This window comes from Lycorma delicatula, chromosome 6 (genome assembly GCF_047948215.1).
Source record: "Lycorma delicatula isolate Av1 chromosome 6, ASM4794821v1, whole genome shotgun sequence".
Classification (NCBI taxonomy): Eukaryota; Metazoa; Arthropoda; class Insecta; order Hemiptera; family Fulgoridae; genus Lycorma; species Lycorma delicatula.
In genome coordinates, this window is record NC_134460.1 from 10,264,168 (window position 1) to 10,287,216 (window position 23,049).

Genomic DNA, 23,049 nt, shown 5'->3' on the forward strand with positions numbered 1-23,049 from the left:
AAATTCAAAAAAGATACATAAACTTTATTGTCTGAATAATATTATTTCTGGTGTTTTTATTTTATTTTTATCCTTAATGCAACAGTATTTTTGTATCGTTTTACAGGAAAGCAAAGTATACGAAATATTTTGTTTGTGTTAGTAATAAAATCAAATTTCTTGAACTTCTATTTGGTTTATATTGGACTATTTTAATAAATCTATTCAAAATGAAATTATCTACAAATTTTGATAAGTTTTACGTATTTATTAGTCATTTAACAAATTCTTTGTGTTACAAACGTATAAAACGTGTTTTTAGACGACAAAGTTTTCTGTTTACTCGAATACTATGAAAAATACTGGAGATGTGGTTCTAGGACCTGTTTTATTCAATTTTTTAGATCAAAACCCGCAATAAACCATCAATTATACATCTTAATTTTGATTCTTAGAATTTCAGTACGGTTTTATTTCACTCTTTTCCCAGCAATCAGAGCGAAATTTTTCGCTAGCTGTAAATCGCAAACGGAACGTTTCCGGACCCATGTTTAAAAAAACTTTTATTATTATTTTTGCTAGTAGAATGGCTCAGAATGCGCTAGTAACAAAACTACGTGTATCTACGTTACGTTCTATCTAATATAATAACATTTTATACAATATTTATTTATAATTAACTATTTGTTTAGGTGAAAAGATAAAGATGCTACGATTTGCTGATGATATAGTAATTCTAGCCGAGAGTAAAAAGGATTTAGAAGAAACAATGAACGGCATAGATGAAGTCCTACGCAAGAACTATCGCGTGAAAATAAACAAGAACAAAACAAAAGTAATGAAATGTAGTAGAAATAACAAAGATGGACCGCTGAATGTGAAAATAGGAGGAGAAAAGATTATGGAGGTAGAAGAATTTTGTTATTTGGGAAGTAAAATTACTAAAGATGGACGAAGCAGGAGCGATATAAAATGCCGAATAGCACAAGCTAAACGAGCCTTCAGTAAGAAATATAATTTGTTTACATCAAAAATTAATTTAAATGTCAGGAAAAGATTTTTGAAAGTGTATGTTTGGAGTGTCGCTTTATATGGAAGTGAAACTTGGACGATCGGAGTATCTGAGAAGAAAAGATTAGAAGCTTTTGAAATGCGGTGCTATAGGAGAATGTTAAAAATCAGATGGGTGGATAAAGTGACAAATGAAGAGGTATTGATTGCGGCAAATAGATGAAGAAAGAAGCATTTGGAAAAATATAGTTAAAAGAAGAGACAGACTTATAGGTCACATAGTAAGGCACCCTGGAATAGTCGCTTTAATATTGGAAGGACAGGTAGAAGGGAAAAATTGTGTAGGCAGGCCACGTTTGGAGTATGTAAAACAAATTGTTGGGGATGTAGGATGTAGAGGGTATACTGAAATGAAACGACTAGCACTAGATAGGGAATCTTGGAGAGCTGCATCAAACCAGTCAAATGACTGAAGACAAAAAAAAAAAAAATTTGTTTAAAACAAAATATAATATTAATTAAATACAAAATGATGGAAAATTTTATTTCTAATTAATTTTATTTGGTATAATTTTAATTGATACGTTTTATTTGTATATTTATTTCTGCTGTAAGAATTTTGACTATTATATTCTGATGTTTTAACGTCAGTTTGATTCTAATATTACATTAATTTTTTTTTCTAGATTTTCTTGTTGCACTTGACCAGGAGATGTATCAAAAATACCTAAATAGTTTTGTTAAATTGGTTTGTAAAATAGAGTTTTACTAATATTTTGTAGTTATTATTAATTCTAACAAAATTCCTTATTAAGTCAAATTCTAATAAACTAATAAAATTCAAAAAAAAATTATCTAAAAATTTTCACTAAACGTTTTTTTTATCAGTAAATATGAAAAATAGCGGATTTTATGGAAATTTTGGAGAAGGAAAATATCTGTGGCTTGATGCTAAATGGGCCAATGTTTACTTTGGCTCATTTAACGTAAAACAACTTCTGCCTTTTTTTCTTTTGGGCTAATATTACAAAACTGTGAAAAATATAGTAGAAGATATTAGCTTTAGTTTGGCCTTTTTAACGCTAGAAGAATGTAACATAAAAGATTATGATAAGGCAATAAACTCGATAAATTTCTGATTTTGACCTTTTTATCAACAAGCCATAGATCTTAACACTGGTTTGATGATATAAAAGCATTATTCTGGTATTTAATTAGTTCTTTACAAAAGTTAATTTTCACCAATATAATTTGTCCTACAGTCAATGTAATTTGTCCTACAATATAATTTAACTAACCTACAGTCGAATTAAATCTAATCAGCTGGTGGCTGGATACATGGAAGATAAGGATTAATCAAGCTAAGTAGATCCGTGTGACATTCGCAAAGAGGAGAGGAGACTGTCCACGGGTCCACCTTAATGGCATTTTAATCCCGCATCGTAAGATACTTGGGTCTTCACCTGGATCGTTGTTTGACGCGGAAGGTTTACGATTGGTTTACCGTTTGCTGAGAAGGAGGTCTGATTTATCTTTATCTAATAAGCTCCTTTTATACTATCTATGGCGTCCAATAATAGCGCACGGCGGGCAAATCAAACGTTGAAATAACACAGCGGGTTCAGAACAAACTAGTGAGGTGTACAGCTGAGGAGCCGTGGTTTGTTGAAATCGGTGAAATCCACGATTATTTGGGTCTACGGTACGTCAAGGAAGAAGTACAACTTTTCATTTTGAAATACTAACTTCGGGTAAATGACCGCGTTAACCGCTTGGTGGTAAACCTTCTAGACAACGGTAAGGGTGTTAGAAGCGACTTTAGTAACCTTAGTAAACTTTTTTGATCTTAGTAACATCATGCTGTAATTACGACTTCATTTCCTTCCTCTCTGTTCCTGTTTTTACTTTCATATTTAATTTTTTTTTCTCTTTTTTTAATCGTTCCATTTTTATCAATCGGCTATTTATGATTCTTGTAATTTTTTTTTTGTTTTCTCCTATACTACTGACGAACAGCTTTCAAAACTACGACGAATGTACTACGTCGTTCTAATCGTTCTAACCTCAGAGTAGTACATTATAGTAGTAGCGTATAATTTTTGAGGAATTTCATAGGGGATTCGTTTTTAACGGGTACATATGCGATATAATTTACTTAAGCTACGTACAAAAATGTAACTGAAATAATAGCTCGGTTGAATAAATTTGTTTTTCACTAATTTAAATTCCAATTTTAAAATATTTATTTTCTCTGCGTTAGTTTGCAAATTATAATTGATCATTACTCTGTATTATCAATTATATTTACACTCGCAGATACATCCATACTTACACGCGTGCAGATGCACTCAAATTTTTATTATAATCGTAGTTCCATATTCTCGTAGATTTTTATCAACTCATTATTTAACGGTGATAGTAGGATCTACAAAGAGAATTGGTAAAAATATTTACGTTCAAATAAATACATTTCGGTTCTAATTTATCAGTTATATTTATCTTAAAAAAAGAAATATACTACATTAAAATGCATAATTACTATAATATTACTTTTGATTAAATTACAAAATATAAGTTAAAACAAAAATTAAACCGTTCTGTAATTTCAAATTATAGAATAGTTATATTAAAAGGTTTTTCGTTAGATAACAATTTAATAAATTCGTGTGCGTCATAATTATAAATTCGATAAAGAAATTTTATAAATAGTGTCATAACAAAAAAAAAGATCTACAAGTACAGTTTTAAATACTACACTCTTAATAATAAAATAAAATAAATGACAATTATTATAATTTTTTCTTAATAATTTAAAAAATATTTAGACGAAATTTTCAAAATTGTTAATTATATTTATTTATTAATTTCAACAACTCGACTACCACGCCAATTTTTTCCAGCCCTTCTTTAAGCGGCAATGGCCCTGAGATCCCAGTTGAAGTCGCACATATTATCAAATGAACTCATAAAATCCAATTCGTAATCTCACATACAGTAAATTATTTGGATTCGGAGACTCTGCATCGCATTTAATTTTACCTGTTACGTTAATTTTTAATGGAATTAATAAGTTTATAACTTTTAAGAACTAAATATCGGGTTTTAATGACTTAAATTTAAGTTTTTATCATTTATTAATAAAAACTTTAAAGAGTTACAAGGTAAAAAGATATTACTCCACCAAATTTGGAAGTATACACAGTGAGATTCCAATAGCACATACTAAATGCTCAGTATGTTCAGTCTTCTACTGTCACAAATGTTTTTTTTATGGAATATAAATTTAAAAAAGTAGATGTATTTCTTTCAGTTTCATTTACTTGATTGAGTAATTATGATTACACAGTTATACTCAATACATTTTATATTTTGCGCATATATAAATTTTCTTTTATATTTTTGATATACAGCAGTAGTTTTTTAAGTTTATTAAAAAATGTTATTCCTATAAGTATTTTTCTGTAATTAATTATTATTGAATAAAGCTTACTATGTTTTTGTTATAAAAGTACTTCATTTATTTACAAAAATTGAGCATATACGCATTTCAGCTAGAAAAAATTGTAGCAAATATAAATAAAAATAAATCCCGCAACAATCAATCAGAAAGAATCTCATAGCAACGGGTTTTAAATTTTAACCCTATATGATTAAAATACATTATCAAAATTTAATTAATCAAAAAATACTGACGTATACAATTTATATCTTATTTTATATGACGATATACTCCTATTGTACGTAATTAATATTGTACAGTAAGAAAAAAATATGCGCCAGTTGTAAGCTGTGAGATTCTATTTTGGATCTCACATTCTAGGGCAAAAAAATCAATTATATGATTTTGATTTCTTAAGATAATACGAAGAACTGAAATATTTTCATTATTTGTTGGAAACGTGTAGTTTCCGGTTAGGAACGATTAGATTTTTTTTATGCGACCTGTTACTAACGCCAATAGAGACTTCATATGGGACCTCGTAGTAGTCAAGTTAAATATACTTGATTAATCATTTTTATATAATTTATTTTCATAAAAAAAAGTTTTAAAACTGATGTAATTCCTGTATAGATCGATTATTTTGTAAAATGTAAATTCGTTACGTATGTAATTAGCTACACATATATATTATGTATCTACGTATACTACATATTATCTACATATGATAATTATGAAATCATATCAATACTTACTACATTCATTAAAGATAAGTTATTATATATATTTTAATAAATTCTAATTCAATACTCTATTCCTATTTTTCTATTATTATATATATATATATTTTTTTTTTTTCTAAGAATAATTAACTTTTTAACGAAAAAAATTAGTATAAAAAGCTAGTGCAATTCATATTACATCATATGAAATTTAATATGTCATATATATATATATATATATCGTCGAATTTAATAATAATTTTGTATAATGTTCAATAACTACAAAATAAATTAATTACATTAGTAACAATTTCTAAGTTTAAACTTAGAACATAAATTTTATTTTTTCCAATAAAATTTGTTACCGATTTGATAATATCATTGTTATTATTATTTAAAAAAATTATTTATTTTTTTGCGTTTAAAAATCTGGTATTAGAAATTTTTATGATAACCGTAAGCGTTTAAATGAAATGTTTAAATATTAATTAATATACGTTGATACAAATTATATTTTACAATAAAAAATCGTTAAATTGTTTATAACATAAAATTGTGCACTGCAATTTATTTTTAGAGTTCATGTAAATAACAGTTATGATCTTTTTTTTTAATAGAAGCATTAAATTTATTCAACATACTGAAATATAAAAATTAAAAAATATTAATGATAAAAAATGTATACATACATAAATAGATCATTACCGGATTCTCATAAATAAGTGAATGCAACTGATTTAATAATAGCCCCTGCGGAAGAAAAGATAGGCCATTACCCGAATTTTTGTTTTTTTTTTTCACGCGGATCTTACTTGAATTTCATCTCATTAGTAATGGCATATTTATATCAAAATTGCTTATTGGTTTCTGATTATATCGATTTAAAGCCTTAATGATTCGTAAATAAAGGTCATTATCATTAATTATTAAAATTACATTAAAGATGAAAAATCAAAAACATATTTCGTATCTTTAACTATATTTTTCAGGAAAAGTACGTAAAGAATAATTAGAGAAAATTTATACGGAATGTGAATCTAATCACAGACTAAATTAAGATGTAATACTGTAGAAATTTTACATAATTTCTTTTATTTTTTTCAATTATGTCGCAGTATTAGCAAAAATGATTATTATAATTACATAAACAACATTATATTATTAATATAATAAAATAATAATGGTATATTATTATTATTGTCGTTGTTATGAGGTCAACGAGTGTGTGTATCCCTGTCATAAAGCCGAGAAAGTAATTTAGAAAAATATATTTTGTATATATTTGTAATCATATCCTTAAAATAGGGTTCATCGAAACGAACTTTACAAAGTTTTAGTAATCGATCTCTTTCTCCGTAAATTCCAAAATACGCTGTTTTAATTCTTAATAAGCCCATTCCTAATTGTATATTACCATAAACGGAAGTTTTCCGTTTAAAGATGTAAGATCCTTTATCGTATTTTAAATAAAGTATTTTTCCCATTATTTTACTCAAAGGATACAATCGACTCCTTTTAGGCGTTTTCAAAACTACTATATTAGGTTCACCGCGACAATAAGCGATCGCATCCGGTTTATATACGAGGTAAGGCGCATTAAGGCTAACCATCCATCCGACCAAGTGAGGAATACATCCGGTTTTCTTGTAGAACAAGTGCAGTGCTTCAGGGAGAGTGCGAACTTTGTGCGCTCTAAAATAGGGATTATTCCTAAATAAAGTATTTAGTTTTTTGTGCCAATCGGGTTTAGAATTATTACGGTAAGACGCTAAACCGTGACACAGATCACCGCTGATTCTTACTCTTTTTGGATTAGCATTATAAAGGTAAAAATTTTTGCTAGGGTAAGTTTGTTTATACATTGTCAGAGCTTCTTCCTTGGATAACGTAACGTTCTCGTAATAGTAATCCACAAGCTCGTCCGGTAAATTTACCGGTAAATAACTAGGAAATAAATTATCTTCTTCTAATTTCGGTGTCCTTTCGCAATTACCTATATATGTATGCATAAATGGCATGTGATCGTAATAAATCGATTCCGCCCTACATAATTTTTTATTATTAGAGCACATCAACAGATTTCTTTTCATCATGTCTTTCAATGTGAATTTCAGTCCTACAAAAAAAAAAAACAATCTTAGAAACTATCGTGCAATATTTTTTTGTTTTTTTTAAACATTTTTCTTAGATTTTAACACCGAATTTTTTAACATCCATATTTTATTCTAATTTAAAAAATAATTAATTAACCGATCAAAAAATAATTTAACTCGTCTTTAATGTATTTTGAATCTGTATCTCATAATTATATAATAATCTGAATTTAAAAACAGTAGTAGTATTATTATTAGCCATGATGTTTCTTAAATAACCAAGAAACCGAAATGCTATAGAGCATCACTTATTATTATCAAAGTATTAATCACGATTCTGGGCAGGAGAAACATACTTGAAAGGAATCTATAACATTATACTGCTTTCAATCCATTCACTTCTTACCAGACAGGGTAGTATTCAACCATCCGCTTCTTTTGCGCGAATTTATTTATTTTTTTTATATGAATTTATTTTATTAATTATCATGGGGTTAGGGTTGCATATACCAAATTAAATCGGAATCATGATATTTCAAACGCAAATTTAAGTTTAAAAAATTCACATCGTTTTAAAGATAAAGGATATAAGATTACTCGATACGGTTTTCAAGTTTTAGGAAAATTCTGATATACTATAAAGACCAATCGTTAAATACTTTTTGTGAAATCTGTGTAGCGTATTATTAGATAAAGTATTTGTTTTCAGAAAGACAGTAAATACGATCAGGTCAGAAGAAAATTGGTAGGGAGAATAGATCATAAGTTGAATCGAAAAACGTGCCGTTCGCATCAACTGAACAAATCACGTATCGAAAGAAACTGCGGGCCGTTAAAAATAAACGATAATTACTGAAATAAATTTTGTTTCGTTTCATCAACATACACGCATCCAAATATCAGTCATATAAGACGTACTTTTGTAGATGTTGGGTGTACCCCTGATACATCCTACTTCAATTGTTTTTTTTTTTTTTTTTTTTTTAAATTACGATTAATATTATTTTTCTATTTATTTATTTTTTGACGGTAATTTCATATTGCCTCTTATTTTGTAGTGAATGATTGTAATCTTAAAAATTTTATAAACCAGTTATATTTCTAAATACTAATTTATATATCCGTTTTACTAGATTATAAATCAGATCGGCTATTGTATATTAATCAACTAACGAGTACATTTTTTGAATTTTAATTGTCACAGCTCGACTGTAAATACGAAATGAATTTTTTAATTACAGATATGACATTTTTATTACGTATTTATACTTAATCGTAATCGACAACTTTTTCGAGGAAAGAAAGATATTTGTCTCTGGAGAAGAACCGGAATAGGTAGATCATTACATATATCTGAGCCAACGGATATCAACTGAGGGTGATACGATCAAATAATCAAAGAAGTTGAAAGACGAGTTAAGCTTGAGCGATAATCATTCGAGAGACTTAAAATCGTTTTCAAGAACAATTCCCATTATGCCTTATAAAGAGATTTTCGATCGACGTATCTTGCCGGTCCTTACACATAGAAGCGAAACTTGGATATTACCCGTTCAATCACTACAGAAACTGCGAATAGCACAAACAGATACGAAACGATATACGCTTGGAGTTATAGATGGAAGTTATAGTATATAGATGGAATAGAAAGACCTGTAGATGGATCAGAGAACGGACGAAAGTACATGTTACCTTCAGAAATTTAAAGAATTAAAATGACGATGGGCAGGCCATGTAGCACGAAGAACTGATGTACTAAATTAGCGTTTGAATGGGTACCGTTAGATGTTAAACGCCCATAAAAATACCAAAGGCTCGTCGGATCGATGATACTATCAAGTACATCGGACAGAAGATCGCACAAGATCGTATTTATTGGAAACGTTCTGTAGAGGCCTTTATCCCTTTGTAGCGGATCGACAACGGCTGAAATGATGATTTATACTTATTTTTAGTATTTGTTTAATTTTTGGTTTATTTATTTATTTTAAACTTACGTAAACTTTATTGTTTACAATTTAAAAAAAAAATAATATTCGATTATGTGTGCGGAACTAATAGGTTGGATTTCGCTTGATGTTTACTTCTCTTAAAAGTTTTAAGCAGATAGTTTTAAATAAATACGGTTTACAGATTTATTATAAATAAATTTTCCGATCGGCGTAGGGGAATGGTCACCTTTCATTTGACAAGTATCTGTGTTCAAGTTCCTGTCAGGCGTCACAATTTTTCACATATGGTCAAAATTTTACGTCATAAATTAATTTTTTATGTACACAAAAAAATCGATAGGATAGCAGTTCTTACTGGAGAGAGGGACAGAGAAAAAATTAGTTCTATTATTTCTACTATCCTCTTTTATAGTAAAACTACACGTAAGATTCCTTATTCGTCTCGTCTATTGGAACAAATAAAGGAGAAGAAAAAGGGAGAGAGCTATATGTACGTAAATCAAAAAACCTAGATGATATAAAAGATATGATAAAAAGTATTATTATTATTATTATTATTATTATTATTATTATTATTTTATTTTTTTATCTAATAAAAGATTTTTTGTATAATCTAGGTAAAAGCTTTGAAAAATAGAAAGAGAATATTTTTTTAACAAGTACTTTTTTAAAATACTCTTTATTAAAATAAACTTTAATAATAGCTAATTGACGATCGTATACATTGTTTATAACAAACATCGTCTTTTTCAGTCTCATAACAGCCATTCCGATTTGAAGTTCAGCGTAAACATTATTTTTTTCTTTAAGCGTTACAACACTGTTTGCGTCAACATTTATGTACGGTAATCTTCTTAAGGTTTCATCCAACGGTTTTCTACGACCGATCAACGGAACTTTCATAGACACTAACCACTCATCTCCGTCGCACAATAAAACTCCACTAGGCATATAACTGATATAAGGTGCGTTAGGATTTACAATTATTCCGCAAAAGTGAGTAACGCAACCTGTTTTATTATATAATATTGTTAACGCATTTTTATCGATTACTTTACCGCATATACTATACGCCATGGAATTCCTACTGCTGTTGTAAATAGTAGAAATTTTATAATTCCAGTTGACTTCTTTTCTATAAGTCGCAAGATCGTGACAATATAACGTATTAATACGACTCTTAGCAGGATTATCTTGCCATCTTAATTTTACCCTGTTGTAACTGTTGGCGTACGTACATAATAATCTATCTCTCGACATTAAAACATTTTTGTAATAGTATTTTATATATTTTTCAGGCATTCCTATCGGTAAGTACGGTGGAAATAAATCATCCGCTTGCGGTAACGGTGTCCTTTCAAGCACCCCGACAAAAGTAAGCAGATATTTTAAACTTATAATATATTTTTCTTCTAGTGAACAGAAATCAGAAAATTCTGTATTTGAAAGGTTCATTTGTCGATCGGATACAATTCCTAAAAATAAAGAAAAATATATTGTCATTTCTATTTTGTACAAATTATTATTATTTTTTTGTTAATTTTTTAGTATAAAATGTAGATGGTTTTAAGACCATCAGTCAATACCTTATCTAATTCGGAAAGTATATAAAAGTTTTTAAAAAATTAACCTATAAACAGATAATAGATCTGGAAAAATTTCTTTAAACACATTGAAACTGTTCGATAATTGGTTAATTATTTTTATTTTTCTATTCCTAAATGTTGACGTTCCAATCTGTTTCTTGAGAACGATAAGCTATTCCGTAGCCAAATCAGATAAGAATGATATGAACGACATGTAAATGTTTTTACAGATTGAGGCCGACCGTTCCTGAGGTGTGTAGTTAATTGAACCCCGAACACCAAAGAAAATCAGTATCCACTGTCTAGTGTTCAAATCCGTATAAATAAATACCTCTACTAGAATTTGAATCATAGGACCTTAGATTTCCGAAAAACGTCTGTTAATTGCTGATTCGCAACGATGATTTTACCACTAAACCAAAGCGGCGGTACGATAATTAATAATAATAAATATCTAAAGTAATTTGAGTTTATAACCTAATGTAATTTATTTTTAATTTCATAATATTTAACACGACTGTTTAAATAGATAATAATTTTTTTATTTATTTAAAAAACGCTGTATCCATTTAAGTTTCAAATAGATTTTATTTTTAGATACATATTTATTAGTAACATGCGCGGGCATACTTACATATAACATGTATACATATAAATTACAAATAAACAAAAAGTCAAATAAAAATATAATTAAAGTAGAAGAACGATATAATTCTCTTTTAATTAAACGATTTTCTATACGCAGCTGCAGATATAACGTGGATCTATCATGATGATAGCATATTTTTTAAATCCAAGAATGAGCATTATTGATCCTTCATCTTTTTTGTTGGAAACGCAAAATAAAAACACTTGATATTTTAAATATATGAAATCTTTGCCGGTTATTTATGAAAGATTATTACTGAAATTTTCCTTAGATATTTAAAAAAATTATAGAGGAAGAAGAGGAAGTTGAGGAGGATGAAATGGAAGAAACAATACTGAGATCTGAATTTAAGAGAGCATTAAAAGATTTAAATGGCAGAAAGGCTCCTGGAATAGACGGAATACCTGTAGAATTACTGCGCAGTGCAGGTGAGGAAGCGATTGATAGATTATACAAACTGGTGTGTAATATTTATGAAAATGGGGAATTTCCATCAGACTTCAAAAAAAGTGTTATAGTTATGATACCAAAGAAAGCAGGGGCAGATAAATGTGAAGAATACAGAACAATTAGTTTAACTAGTCATCCATCAAAAATCTTAACTAGAATTTTATACAGAAGAATTGAGAGGAGAGTGGAAGAAGTGTTAGGAGAAGACCAATTTGGTTTCAGGAAAAGTATAGGGACAAGGGAAGCAATTTTAGGCCTCAGATTAATAGTAGAAGGAAGATTAAAGAAAAACAAACCGACATACTTGGCGTTTATAGACCTAGAAAAGGCTTTCGATAACGTAGACTGGAAAAAAATGTTCAGCATTTTAAAAAATTAGGGTTCAAATACAGAGATAGAAGAACAATTGGTAACATGTACAGGAACCAAACAGCAACAATAACAATTGAAGAACATAAGAAAGAAGCCCTAATAAGAAAGGGAGTCCGACAAACGTGGCCAAACGTGGCCTGCCTACACAATTTTTCCCTTCTACCTGTCCTTCCAATATTAAAGCGACTATTCCAGGATGCCTTAGTATGTGGCCTATAAGTCTGTCTCTTCTTTTAACTATATTTTTCCAAATGCTTCTTTCTTCATCTATTTGCCGCAATACCTCTTCATTTGTCACTTTATCCACCCGTCTGATTTTTAACATTCTCCTATAGCACCACATTTCAAAAGCTTCTAATCTTATCTTCTCGGATACTCCGATTGTCCAAGTTTCACTTCCATATAAAGCGACACTCCAAACATATACTTTCAAAATCTTTTCCTGACATTTAAATTAATTTTTGATGTAAACAAATTATATTTCTTACTGAAGGCTCGTTTAGCTTGTGCTATTCGGCATTTTATATCGCTCCTGCTTCGTCCATCTTTAGTAATTTTACTTCCCAAATAACAAAATTCTTCTACCTCCATAATCTTTTCTCCTCCTATTTTCACATTCAGCGGTCCATCTTTGTTATTTCTACTACATTTCATTACTTTTGTTTTGTTCTTGTTTATTTTCATACGATAGTTCTTGCGTAGGACTTCATCTATGCCGTTCATTGTTTCTTCTAAATCCTTTTTACTCTCGGCTAGAATTACTATATCATCAGCAAATCGTAGCATATTTATCTTTTCACCTTGTACTGTTACTCCGAATCTAAATTGTTCTTTAACATCATTAACTGCTAGTTCCATGTAAAGATTAAAAAGTAACGGAGATAGGGAACATCTTTGTCGGACTCCCTTTCTTATTACGGCTTCTTTCTTATGTTCTTCAATTGTTATTGTTGCTGTTTGGTTCCTGTACATGTTAGCAATTGTTCTTCTATCTCTGTATTTGAACCCTAACTTTTTTAAAATGCTGAACCAATTCGAATGCCTTTTCTAGGTCTATAAACGCCAAGTATGTCGGTTTCTTTTTCTTTAATCTTCCTTCTACTATTAATCTGAGGCCTAAAATTGCTTCCCTTGTCCCTATACTTTTCCTGAAACCAAATTGGTCTTCTCCTAACACTTCTTCCACTCTCCTCTCAATTCTTCTGTATAAAATACAATTTTTAAAAAAATAAATAATTAATTTACTCCATTATATTTCTGTTGCCGTGGTGGCGGAAATATAATGAAGAAAAGGATGCTTTTTTTCTTTATTGAATATCTTTAATTCACAAATTCACATCCGAGGGTGTTAGGGTCTCGAACTGTGGCTTAAAACCTACCCTGGAATAACACAAATGTATTCTGAAAATTTGAAAGCAATCGGTCGGTTGGTTCCCGCGTGATGTTTTTACAAACAGACAAATTTTCGCATTTCTATATAAAAGATTTTTAAGTTCTGATTTTTTAACGCAGCTCTAACCCCAATTTTTTCCTTTTTTATACCCAAAACAGAAATATAATTCTATATAAATCGTTCGTATCAAGTAAAAATCGTTTGAACGAATGAATCGTTCGTGCGCTTCATTCAAAAAAAGAATATGAGCACATACAGAAAACAAACCAACGCATATGCTTTTTTATTGGAGAGATAAAACATCCAGAAATTTCGTTTTGGGTGTAACAGTTATACTATCGTTATCTTTAATGAGAATTCTATCCATGCGATCAACAATGCTACGACTGAGAACACAGTGCAACGGTTTTATCTATATTTAAAGTTAGACGGTTCATCCAGTGAATATGTTTCTTTTAAATTTACGAAAGTATTAATAGTTAGTATAACATTAATAATGATTATCAATATTTCAAATAGGGCTGAACTACAAATATGATATAAGTATTAGAGTTGATCTATAAATATTTCAAACGAATCACAAAATAAAAAAGTATTGTTTTCTTATAACATGAAACCTTTCTTTTTAAGTAATATTTTAAACTCAAAACCACGACAAACTAATAAAACAGATTATACAATACAAATATTAAAATTATAAAATACAACAAAATCGTCCGTTGCACAGCGCTGGTCGCATGCATTATTCCAAAAACAGTTAAACTGTTGTGTCACGCTCATCATAATTGTGCTTTACTTATGCGTTATTTAAATCACTTACTTAATTATTTTAAATCCGTTCTTTAGCGCATTGTGATTACATTTTGGGTTGTTAGAAAAACGTAGCTTAATTTATTAGTTAAATTAAAGTCGGTATCTTTAACCTTTGCGATACGTTGTTTTATTACTGAAGTGAAGGTTTATTTGATGTGAAGCGATATATTTACTCGCAGTGAGAACGTCTTAATCATCGGTCTAGTTAAACGTAATTTTGTTCTTCATAAAACGGTAGTATCTCTTTAAAAAATCAAAATAAATTAATTTACGTATTTAAAATATTAGTCGTTAATCATCCGTATTAATCAGCAGGGAGGTATCCTCTTCTACAGTGTTCGGCTTTCAAAGGTTAGATCAATAATTACTACATTCGATTTAAACTAATATAGATTTACTTATAAATTTTACTAAAATAAATAACGTTGCATTATGATCAGTAAATTAATGAATTTAATTATTTTAATAAAATCTATTTCGAAAGTAACACCTCTTAAAAGAATTCAAAAGTAAAAATCCTTCGAAACCGAATTCTCGATTATACAGAATAAAAAATTTTGTAAAATACAAAAAATTATAACAAAAATATAATTTGTTTATTAAAAACTAAAGAGTTATTATAAAACATAAGTAAATTACTAAAAATAAATTATAATGTTTTTTTTTATAAATTATTTCTTTTCTAAAAATAATAATGGGTATTTTTCCCAACTATTTTTTATTGCAAAATTATAACTTCATTCTTTTTTTTTTGCATCAGTAAAATATTGTAATTTGAAGTTTGTGTGTTAAAAGGGTTTTTTAATTAAATAATAAAGATAATAATAGATTAGAAGGTTAAAAAATGAATGGATTTGTTCTTGCTTAAATTTAATTAGACTATAAATATTTTTTTCTTAATTAATTAATAAGTTAACGACTAAATTTTATTGAAAACTTTATTAGGATATATTTTTCAAATGCGTTGAATTTAATTAATATTTATTTTTAAAGTAATTATGTTAATGATTTATTATAGTAAGTCTAATATATATATATATATATATATATATATATATTATTGTGCACGTATGCGCGTGTGTAAACTGAATCCTTTTTGTGAATTTTTATTTTGTTTTGGTCAAATAGTTTCGTTCTTTTCCACTATTTTTATTTTACCTGGTTTTGGTGTGTGTGTATGCGTGTGTGTGTGTGTGTGTGTGTGTGTGTGTGTGTGTGTTGTGTGGGCGCGCGCGGGTGTGGTATGTTATACAAAATTGTTGTACTTTCTGTATATTAACTGAATTTACAATGTCAACTTCTGCGTTGTAATGTGTAGGGCTAAATCTTCATTTTTTGCAAAAAATTATACAGCGGTATAACAATCTTGTATACATAATCCGCAAAAAAACCATATACATACGCAGCCAAAACTATAAGATATAAATATGACAGAAATAATGATATATCACAAAGTCCATGGACAAAATAATCTTGACAAAGGAAGCCTTTAGTCCAATAAACGTTTCATAGAAAGAAACGAAACCAAAAATTTAATTAAAATTATACAATTCGAATAATTAAAGTAAGAGTCAATAAATATTTTTATGGTCAGGAAATCCGTATTTAATATATATAATTAATATATATTCACAACGTACATGAGTATATATTTTTTCTGTAAATTTTAATTATTAAAAATATCTCGTAAAATCTTTTTTAAAAGTACAATTTTACCAATGACTTTACTAATATTATTCCATATTTAATCATGTAACACTAGTTTACTAGTCACAAAAGCTATAACTGTGGTTAAACACAGCACTTAAAAAAATTGTTATACCCATTTACGTAATATATAGCGAGGTGTTGACCTAACTTAAGGAGATTAATTTAAGACAACAAAATAAAGAAAAAGTACATGTGGACATCTCGTTTCATTTTTCCTTTGTCTACTATTTGTTATTTTTTCAATAAAATTTATATCTTAAAAATAAATTGAGGTTTATTTATAAATTTTGATATACATTTAAAGTAGCCGCCACCTAACGGCGACATTGGGTGATCACCAATATTGGCACACCATGATTAGTCTCTCTTAGTTGCATAAACATGATTCAACTGTTCTTTACAAAGCAATATATCTTTGTATGTTTACAGTATTAAGAAAGTAACATCACGTTTCAGATACAAAACCATTATTTTATTTTTCTTTCTCTTTTGCTTTTCTATGGTATATAAAGTTTAGTTTTCTGGTTCTACCTCTTGATGCGCTTTCTTTTGGCGTGTGTCATGTATTTTGTTACATAGTCAATTAATGTACGATACGATATTTTGTAAAAAATTTTTATAGTGATTTACGTTTCAGACTTTTTAAAATACTTCGTTCACGTGCGAATAGTTATGACTGAATTTAAGTTTGTTGTGGAAGGTAAAAAACTTCGAAATTGTAAACAACGTGCTTGATTTTATGAAAAAAGAATCTTTAGCTGGAGGAAAATTAAGAAATGACAAGCATTTAATTGCCGTTTAGAAGTGCGAAGATACAGAAGAATTGCAGCTCCCTGTGGAATTTACAGGACTAAGGTTTAAAACCTAAGATAAGAAAAAATAGATTTCCTTAGATCCGAAGGGTCAGAATATTCGTTTATCATCCCGAAAAAGAAACTTTCTAAACCAGTTTCCGGATTTGGTGATTTTAATAAATGTGTAGTTAGATCAACTCTGAATGAATTTCACTCATAGGGAAGCTGTCAACAATTAATAAACTAGGTAAAGAATTGAAAATTAAAATTAATTTTAACGGTGAAACTAGTTAAAGAAGAATTTTGAAAGAATTAGGTTTTAACTAATTAGAATTAGTTTTGAAAGAATTAGGCGCAAAGCAGATAACGAAATAAAAACTTTACTTGAAAAACATGATATTAGGCGGAAAAGGATTTCATATTTGCAGGTAATCAGCGAGTTTAGAAAATGTAACGGAGCGATCGTATATTTAGATGAATCCTTTGTTTTATCATCTCATTCAACGGTAAAGTCATGGGTGACGATCGATACAGGACTTAATTTACCAATAAATAAAGGTGAACACTTAATTATTATTCATTCCGGAAGTGAAACGGGCTTTATTCCAAACGCAATGTTAACTTGGACAGCCTAATCAAAATAGGCGATTACCATAATAGCATGAATACTAAAAATTATTTGAAACGGGCAGAAGAAAAATTAGTTCCTAATCGTTCTCCTGAGTCTGTACTAGTTATTGACAATGCTGCTAATCATAATATCCTTTCTGAAAAACTTCCAATGTTATCAAGCAAGAAACAAGACATGACTGTTTGGCTACAGAAATATCATATTCCATTTTCGTCTGAAACGCTTAAATTACAATCTTATGAACTAATTAAGTTGAGAAAAAGTAACAGCAAACGATACCAGTTTGACGAACTGGTGGAAAGTGAGCATCAAGTTCTGCGATTTCCACCTTACTATCCTGATTTAAATCCGGTAGAGATGTTATGATAAGAGCTAAAACGACATGTTGTGAGCCACAACACAACATTTAAGATGTCAAAAATGCAGAAACTATGTGATGATAAATGAATTAGATGAGCGACGAACACTGGAAACCTTACTGTGGAAAGGTTAAAAAAATCGAAGATGAATATTGGAACCAAGAACGGTTAATAGATTCTCCGACAAAATCTTTCATCGACTCTTTGTGTTGAGGCAGTGATAGTAGGGACAGTTACATTGAAATAGTGATGACAGCGAGAAGAATGTTCTAGCTGACGAATTAAACGGATTGTTCATTTTCCAATAAGTAATTTAAGTTACAGCAATAAATCGTCTATCGCAATATTTACCGTGTATTAAGTAATAGATAATATTTGGTCATCCGTTATTACACTTTACAATCTACAGTGCAGAATTAGCCCGACTGTATTTCATTTCAAAATTGTTGCATTCATTTGTTAAAAATAGAACAATTATTTGGTAAGGAGGATTACTAAGAGCCAGGAACATGTTTTTACGTCGGGTAATAATCGTAGCCACTCCAAGCTCGTCGTTATTTGGCGGCGACTGTACCCAACAAAATCTACAAAGTAAATACGATTGGAAATTTTACCTTTAAAAATTCAGATGTGGCCGGCGGGCATTTCAATTATTTATGGTTTGCGAGGGTATTTGGGTCCTGAATTTTTGCTAGTTTTAAGACTTTATATCAAGGACGCTTGAAAATGTTCATTTGGTTCCTCTATCCGAGCTTGAGATATATTTTTTTTATGGGGGTAACAAAGTGGCGGACAGTCGGAGAGCCAAAGAGGTGTTGCAATTTTTCCTGACGATATTTTTTGTTTAGTTTTGCAGGTGGAATCCGAAAGGGAGTGGCCAGGCCGCTATTTTAGAAACGCTCTGTATATTGACATGATCTTTACATGTATAGTTATGCTCCGATCGAAATAAACACTGATATATTTAATAAATTAATATCGTATATTAAAAGAATAGTAATAATTAAAAATAAATAAGTAATAAAAAAGAAAAAAAAGTTTATACTTTCGTTAAAGCATCTGAGATGTCAAAAAATATATTTGGAAAAAGCAATTTTAAGTTAATTTTTAAAACTTTTTCTAAGCTGACTAATCAAAATTAATAAAATATAATTTAATTTATTCGATCTTTAACGTGAAATTCGATCTTTAACGTGAAAATCGATCTTTAACGTGAATAAGAAAGGGAGTCCGACAAGGATGTTCCCTATCTCCGTTACTTTTTAATCTTTACATGGAACTAGCAGTTAATGATGTTAAAGAACAATTTAGATTCGGAGTAACAGTACAAGGTGAAAAGATAAAGATGCTACGATTTGCTGATGATATAGTAATTCTAGCCGAGAGTAAAAAGGATTTAGAAGAAACAATGAACGGCATAGATGAAGTCCCTACGCAAAACCTATCGCATGAAAATAAACAAGAACAAAACAAAAGTAATGAAATGTAGTAGAAATAACAAAGATGGACCGTTGAATGTGAAAATAGGAGGAGAAAAGATTATGGAGGTAGAAGAATTTTGTTATTTGGGAAGTAAAATTACTAAAGATGGACGAAGCAGGAGCGATATAAAATGCCGAATAGCACAAGCTAAACGAGCCTTCAGTAAGAAATATAATTTGTTTACATCAAAAATTAATTTAAATGTCAGGAAAAGATTTTTGAAAGTGTATGTTTGGAGTGTCGCTTTATATGGAAGTGAAACTTGGACAATCGGAGTATCTGAGAAGAAAAGATTAGAAGCTTTTGAAATGCGGTGCTATAGGAGAATGTTAAAAATGAGATGGGTGGATAAAGTGACAAATGAAGAGGTATTGCGGCAAATAGATGAAGAAAGAAGCGTTTGGAAAAATATAGTTAAAAGAAGAGGCAGACTTATAGGCCACATACAAGGCATCCTGGAATAGTCGCTTTAATATTGGAAGGACAGGTAGAAGGGAAAAATTGTGTAGGCAGGCCACGTTTGGAGTATGTAAAACAAATTGTTGGGGATGTAGGATGTAGAGGGTATACTGAAATGAAACGACTACCACTAGATAGGGAATCTTGGAGAGCTGCATCAAACCAGTCAAATGACTGAAGACAAAAAAAAATGATTATTAGTTCCATAAATGTTAGTTTTATCGAATTATGTTTTATTGAATAAAACATTAAGTCTTTTATTTTTTTTAATTACACCTCATTTGTTCAAGTAGGTTGATATTTGAAATATGGTTGAAATTCGTTAAGTGGATTTCAAAAATTATGCAGTCTGATAATTTGATACTTGTTTTATTTCCTTCAATAACTGTGTTAATAGTAATTCCTATTATTAGTGATTATAATAACACTTTAAAGAAAAAATTGTAGCTTTGCTCCAACTTTTGCAAAAAAAACACAATTTTTTTAAATAAAAATATAAAATGAAGCGAGAGAGGGCATTTGTCTACATGAACGTTTTTATGTATTTTAAGTCATGACCTTAAGATTGGTCATTCTGTGTATAACAATTCAATACAGGTATTTAAATGAACTGTAATAATATAATACATAATCGGTAATCATCAATTTCTGGATACCAGTTCACAAATATTGCTTTTATTTCTTTTTCTTTTTTTGTTTAACCTCCGAGATCACAGTTAGGGATTGCTACAGAAAATGAGATGAATGAGTTGTAGCGTGTGTGAAAATGCCATTCATGACCTGGATTCGAACCCGGGACCTCCAGATGAATATTACTCCACAAATATTTCTTGGGTAAATTAACTATACTGTTTTCAGGAGTATTAGCCAACCCACCGAGTTGGTCTAGTGGTGAACGCGTCTTCCCAAATCTGACTTAGAAGTCGAGAGTTCCAGCGTTCAAGTCCTAGTAAAGCCGGTTATTTTTACATGGATTTGAATACTAGATCGTGGATACCGGTGTTCTTTGGCGGTTGGGTTTCAATTAACCACACATCTCAGGAACGGTCGAACTGAAAATGTACAAGACTACACTTCATTTACACTCATACATATCATCCTCATTCATCCTCTGAAGAATTATCTAAACGATAATTACCGGAGGCGAAACAGAAAGGAGTATTAGCCAAATACTGGGCATGTCTAATTTAAATATATTAATAATTCTTGTTAGTAACGTTTTACTAAAAAGGATATTGTTAGTAAATTCAAAACGTTCTATGTATTTTCATATACTGGTTGATATATTATTAAAAACAAATGGACTTCGATTTTTTTTATTTTTAAGGGTTTAGAGGTCTCCTAAGTAAAAGATTTTAATTTTTTTTTACAAAATATTTATGTTTGGATTTGAAAAATGACAGTACAGTATAATGTAGATAGCTGTTGTAAATGGTATATAATTTTCTACATGAAAAATAAAAGTATTTCGATAAGGATTAATGTAATAAAGAATTTAGTGATATTGGTATTAATGTTTTGACTGATTTGTTCAATTTCAATGTGAGCAAAAGTAAATTTCCCTCTATATTTAAAAAAATCTACTGTTATAAACATATTTAAGAACGGTGATACACAAAATATTAATAATTAATATAATTATTACCTGTAGTCTTAAAAATTCTAGAAAAAAATTATAAAAATTAGCTTAATAGGTTACTTGAAAAAACAAGCTTTTTCAGTAAAAATCAATATTATTTTCGCAAATGAAAAAATACCGAAAATGCCCTTTTGAGTTTTTTTTCCAATACAGTAGCATGTAAAAACAAAGGTCAGCAAGTACTGGATTTTTCTTGGATTTGAAAAAACATCCGACGTTGTTAATCACAATATTTTGCTTGAGAAACTATGGAAAGCTGTTGAGAGAAAGATCTCTTAACTGGTCAAATTAGGAGAAGAAATGAGTTCTCGAGGTAAGATTTCCTACAGGGTTCTGTACTTGAAATTATTTTATTTATTATTTACATAAATGATTTATGTAGCGGAAAATGTAATGTTACATGACAACATTTGCAGAGTAAATGTTTGGGAGTAAGTAAGAATTTGGGAGTAATTTTAGATGTGAATTTGTCGTGGAAGGAACATATAAATAAAATTAAAAAAAGAATTTGGACTAAGTATATATCAATTTTATTTCTTAAAGAGTTTTTGTACAACAAAATTACTGAAGATGTTGTATTACTCCTTGGTAGAATCGAGATTAATGTACGGTATAATTTGTTGGGAAGGTGTGTATTATTCTAATATAAAGTCATTATTGATAGAATAAAAAGATGAAATTAAAATGATTTCAGATAAAAATAGATTTAGCAAATCTTTGCATAGATGAAGTCCTACGCAAGAACTATCGCATGAAAATAAACAAGAACAAAACAAAAGTAATGAAATGTAGTAGAAATAACAAAGATGGACCACTGAATGTGAAAATAGGAGGAGAAAAGATTATGGAGGTAGAAGAATTTGGTTATTTGGGAAGTAGAATTACTAAAGATGGACGAAGCAGGAGCGATATAAAATGCCGAATAGCACAAGCTAAACCAGCCTTCAGTAAGAAATATAATTTGTTTACATCAAAAATTAATTTAAATGTCAGGAAAAGATTTTTGAAAGTATATGTCAAATTTATTTCAGATCATCATCATTTTCTTGAATCTTAAAATAAATATTAAAATACGTAAATGTGGGATTATGCAAACGATATTTGTATGCACGCATACTTTGTTCATATGTAAAGAATGACGTTAGTCTTTGCCGTATCATTCAAAACCTCCCTACTAAAATTATCGGTAGCTATGATCACAGCTGAAAGCTTTTATTAATTTCTTAATGTACAATTCAATCTTAACTTTTGTTTTAGTTGAATTGATTTATAATGAAAGTAAAATTTCGTTGTTTTTTCTTTAAAATATAAAAATAGGATTTTTTAATAACAAAAAATTCAACTTCTGAAATTAGTACAATACAGTTCATCTTTGTAAATTTTGCTAGATTTTTTTTGTTTTACACTTTACAAACGAGCCTTCAGTAAGAAATATAATTTTTTTACATCAAAAATTAATTTAAATGTCAGGAAAAGATTTTTGAAAGTGTATGTTTGGAGTGTCGCTTTATATGGA

The 23,049-nt window shown here is 29.2% G+C and overlaps 1 protein-coding gene across 2 annotated transcripts in view; it reads right to left on the bottom strand.

The window, feature by feature from the left end:
• LOC142326558 (uncharacterized) overlaps nt 1-23,049 on the bottom strand; it is a 79,436-nt gene that overhangs the window by 29,169 nt on the left and 27,218 nt on the right. The window contains exon 3 of one of the 2 annotated variants that reach the window (XM_075369135.1): nt 6,264-7,267. The exons of the other annotated variant lie outside the window; for it this stretch is intronic. Within the exon in view, the coding sequence (XP_075225250.1) occupies nt 6,366-7,267 (902 nt within the window). The 3' untranslated portion in view covers nt 6,264-6,365. Of the gene's footprint in view, nt 1-6,263; nt 7,268-23,049 lie in introns of those variants that run through there. 2 annotated transcript variants of the gene reach the window in all.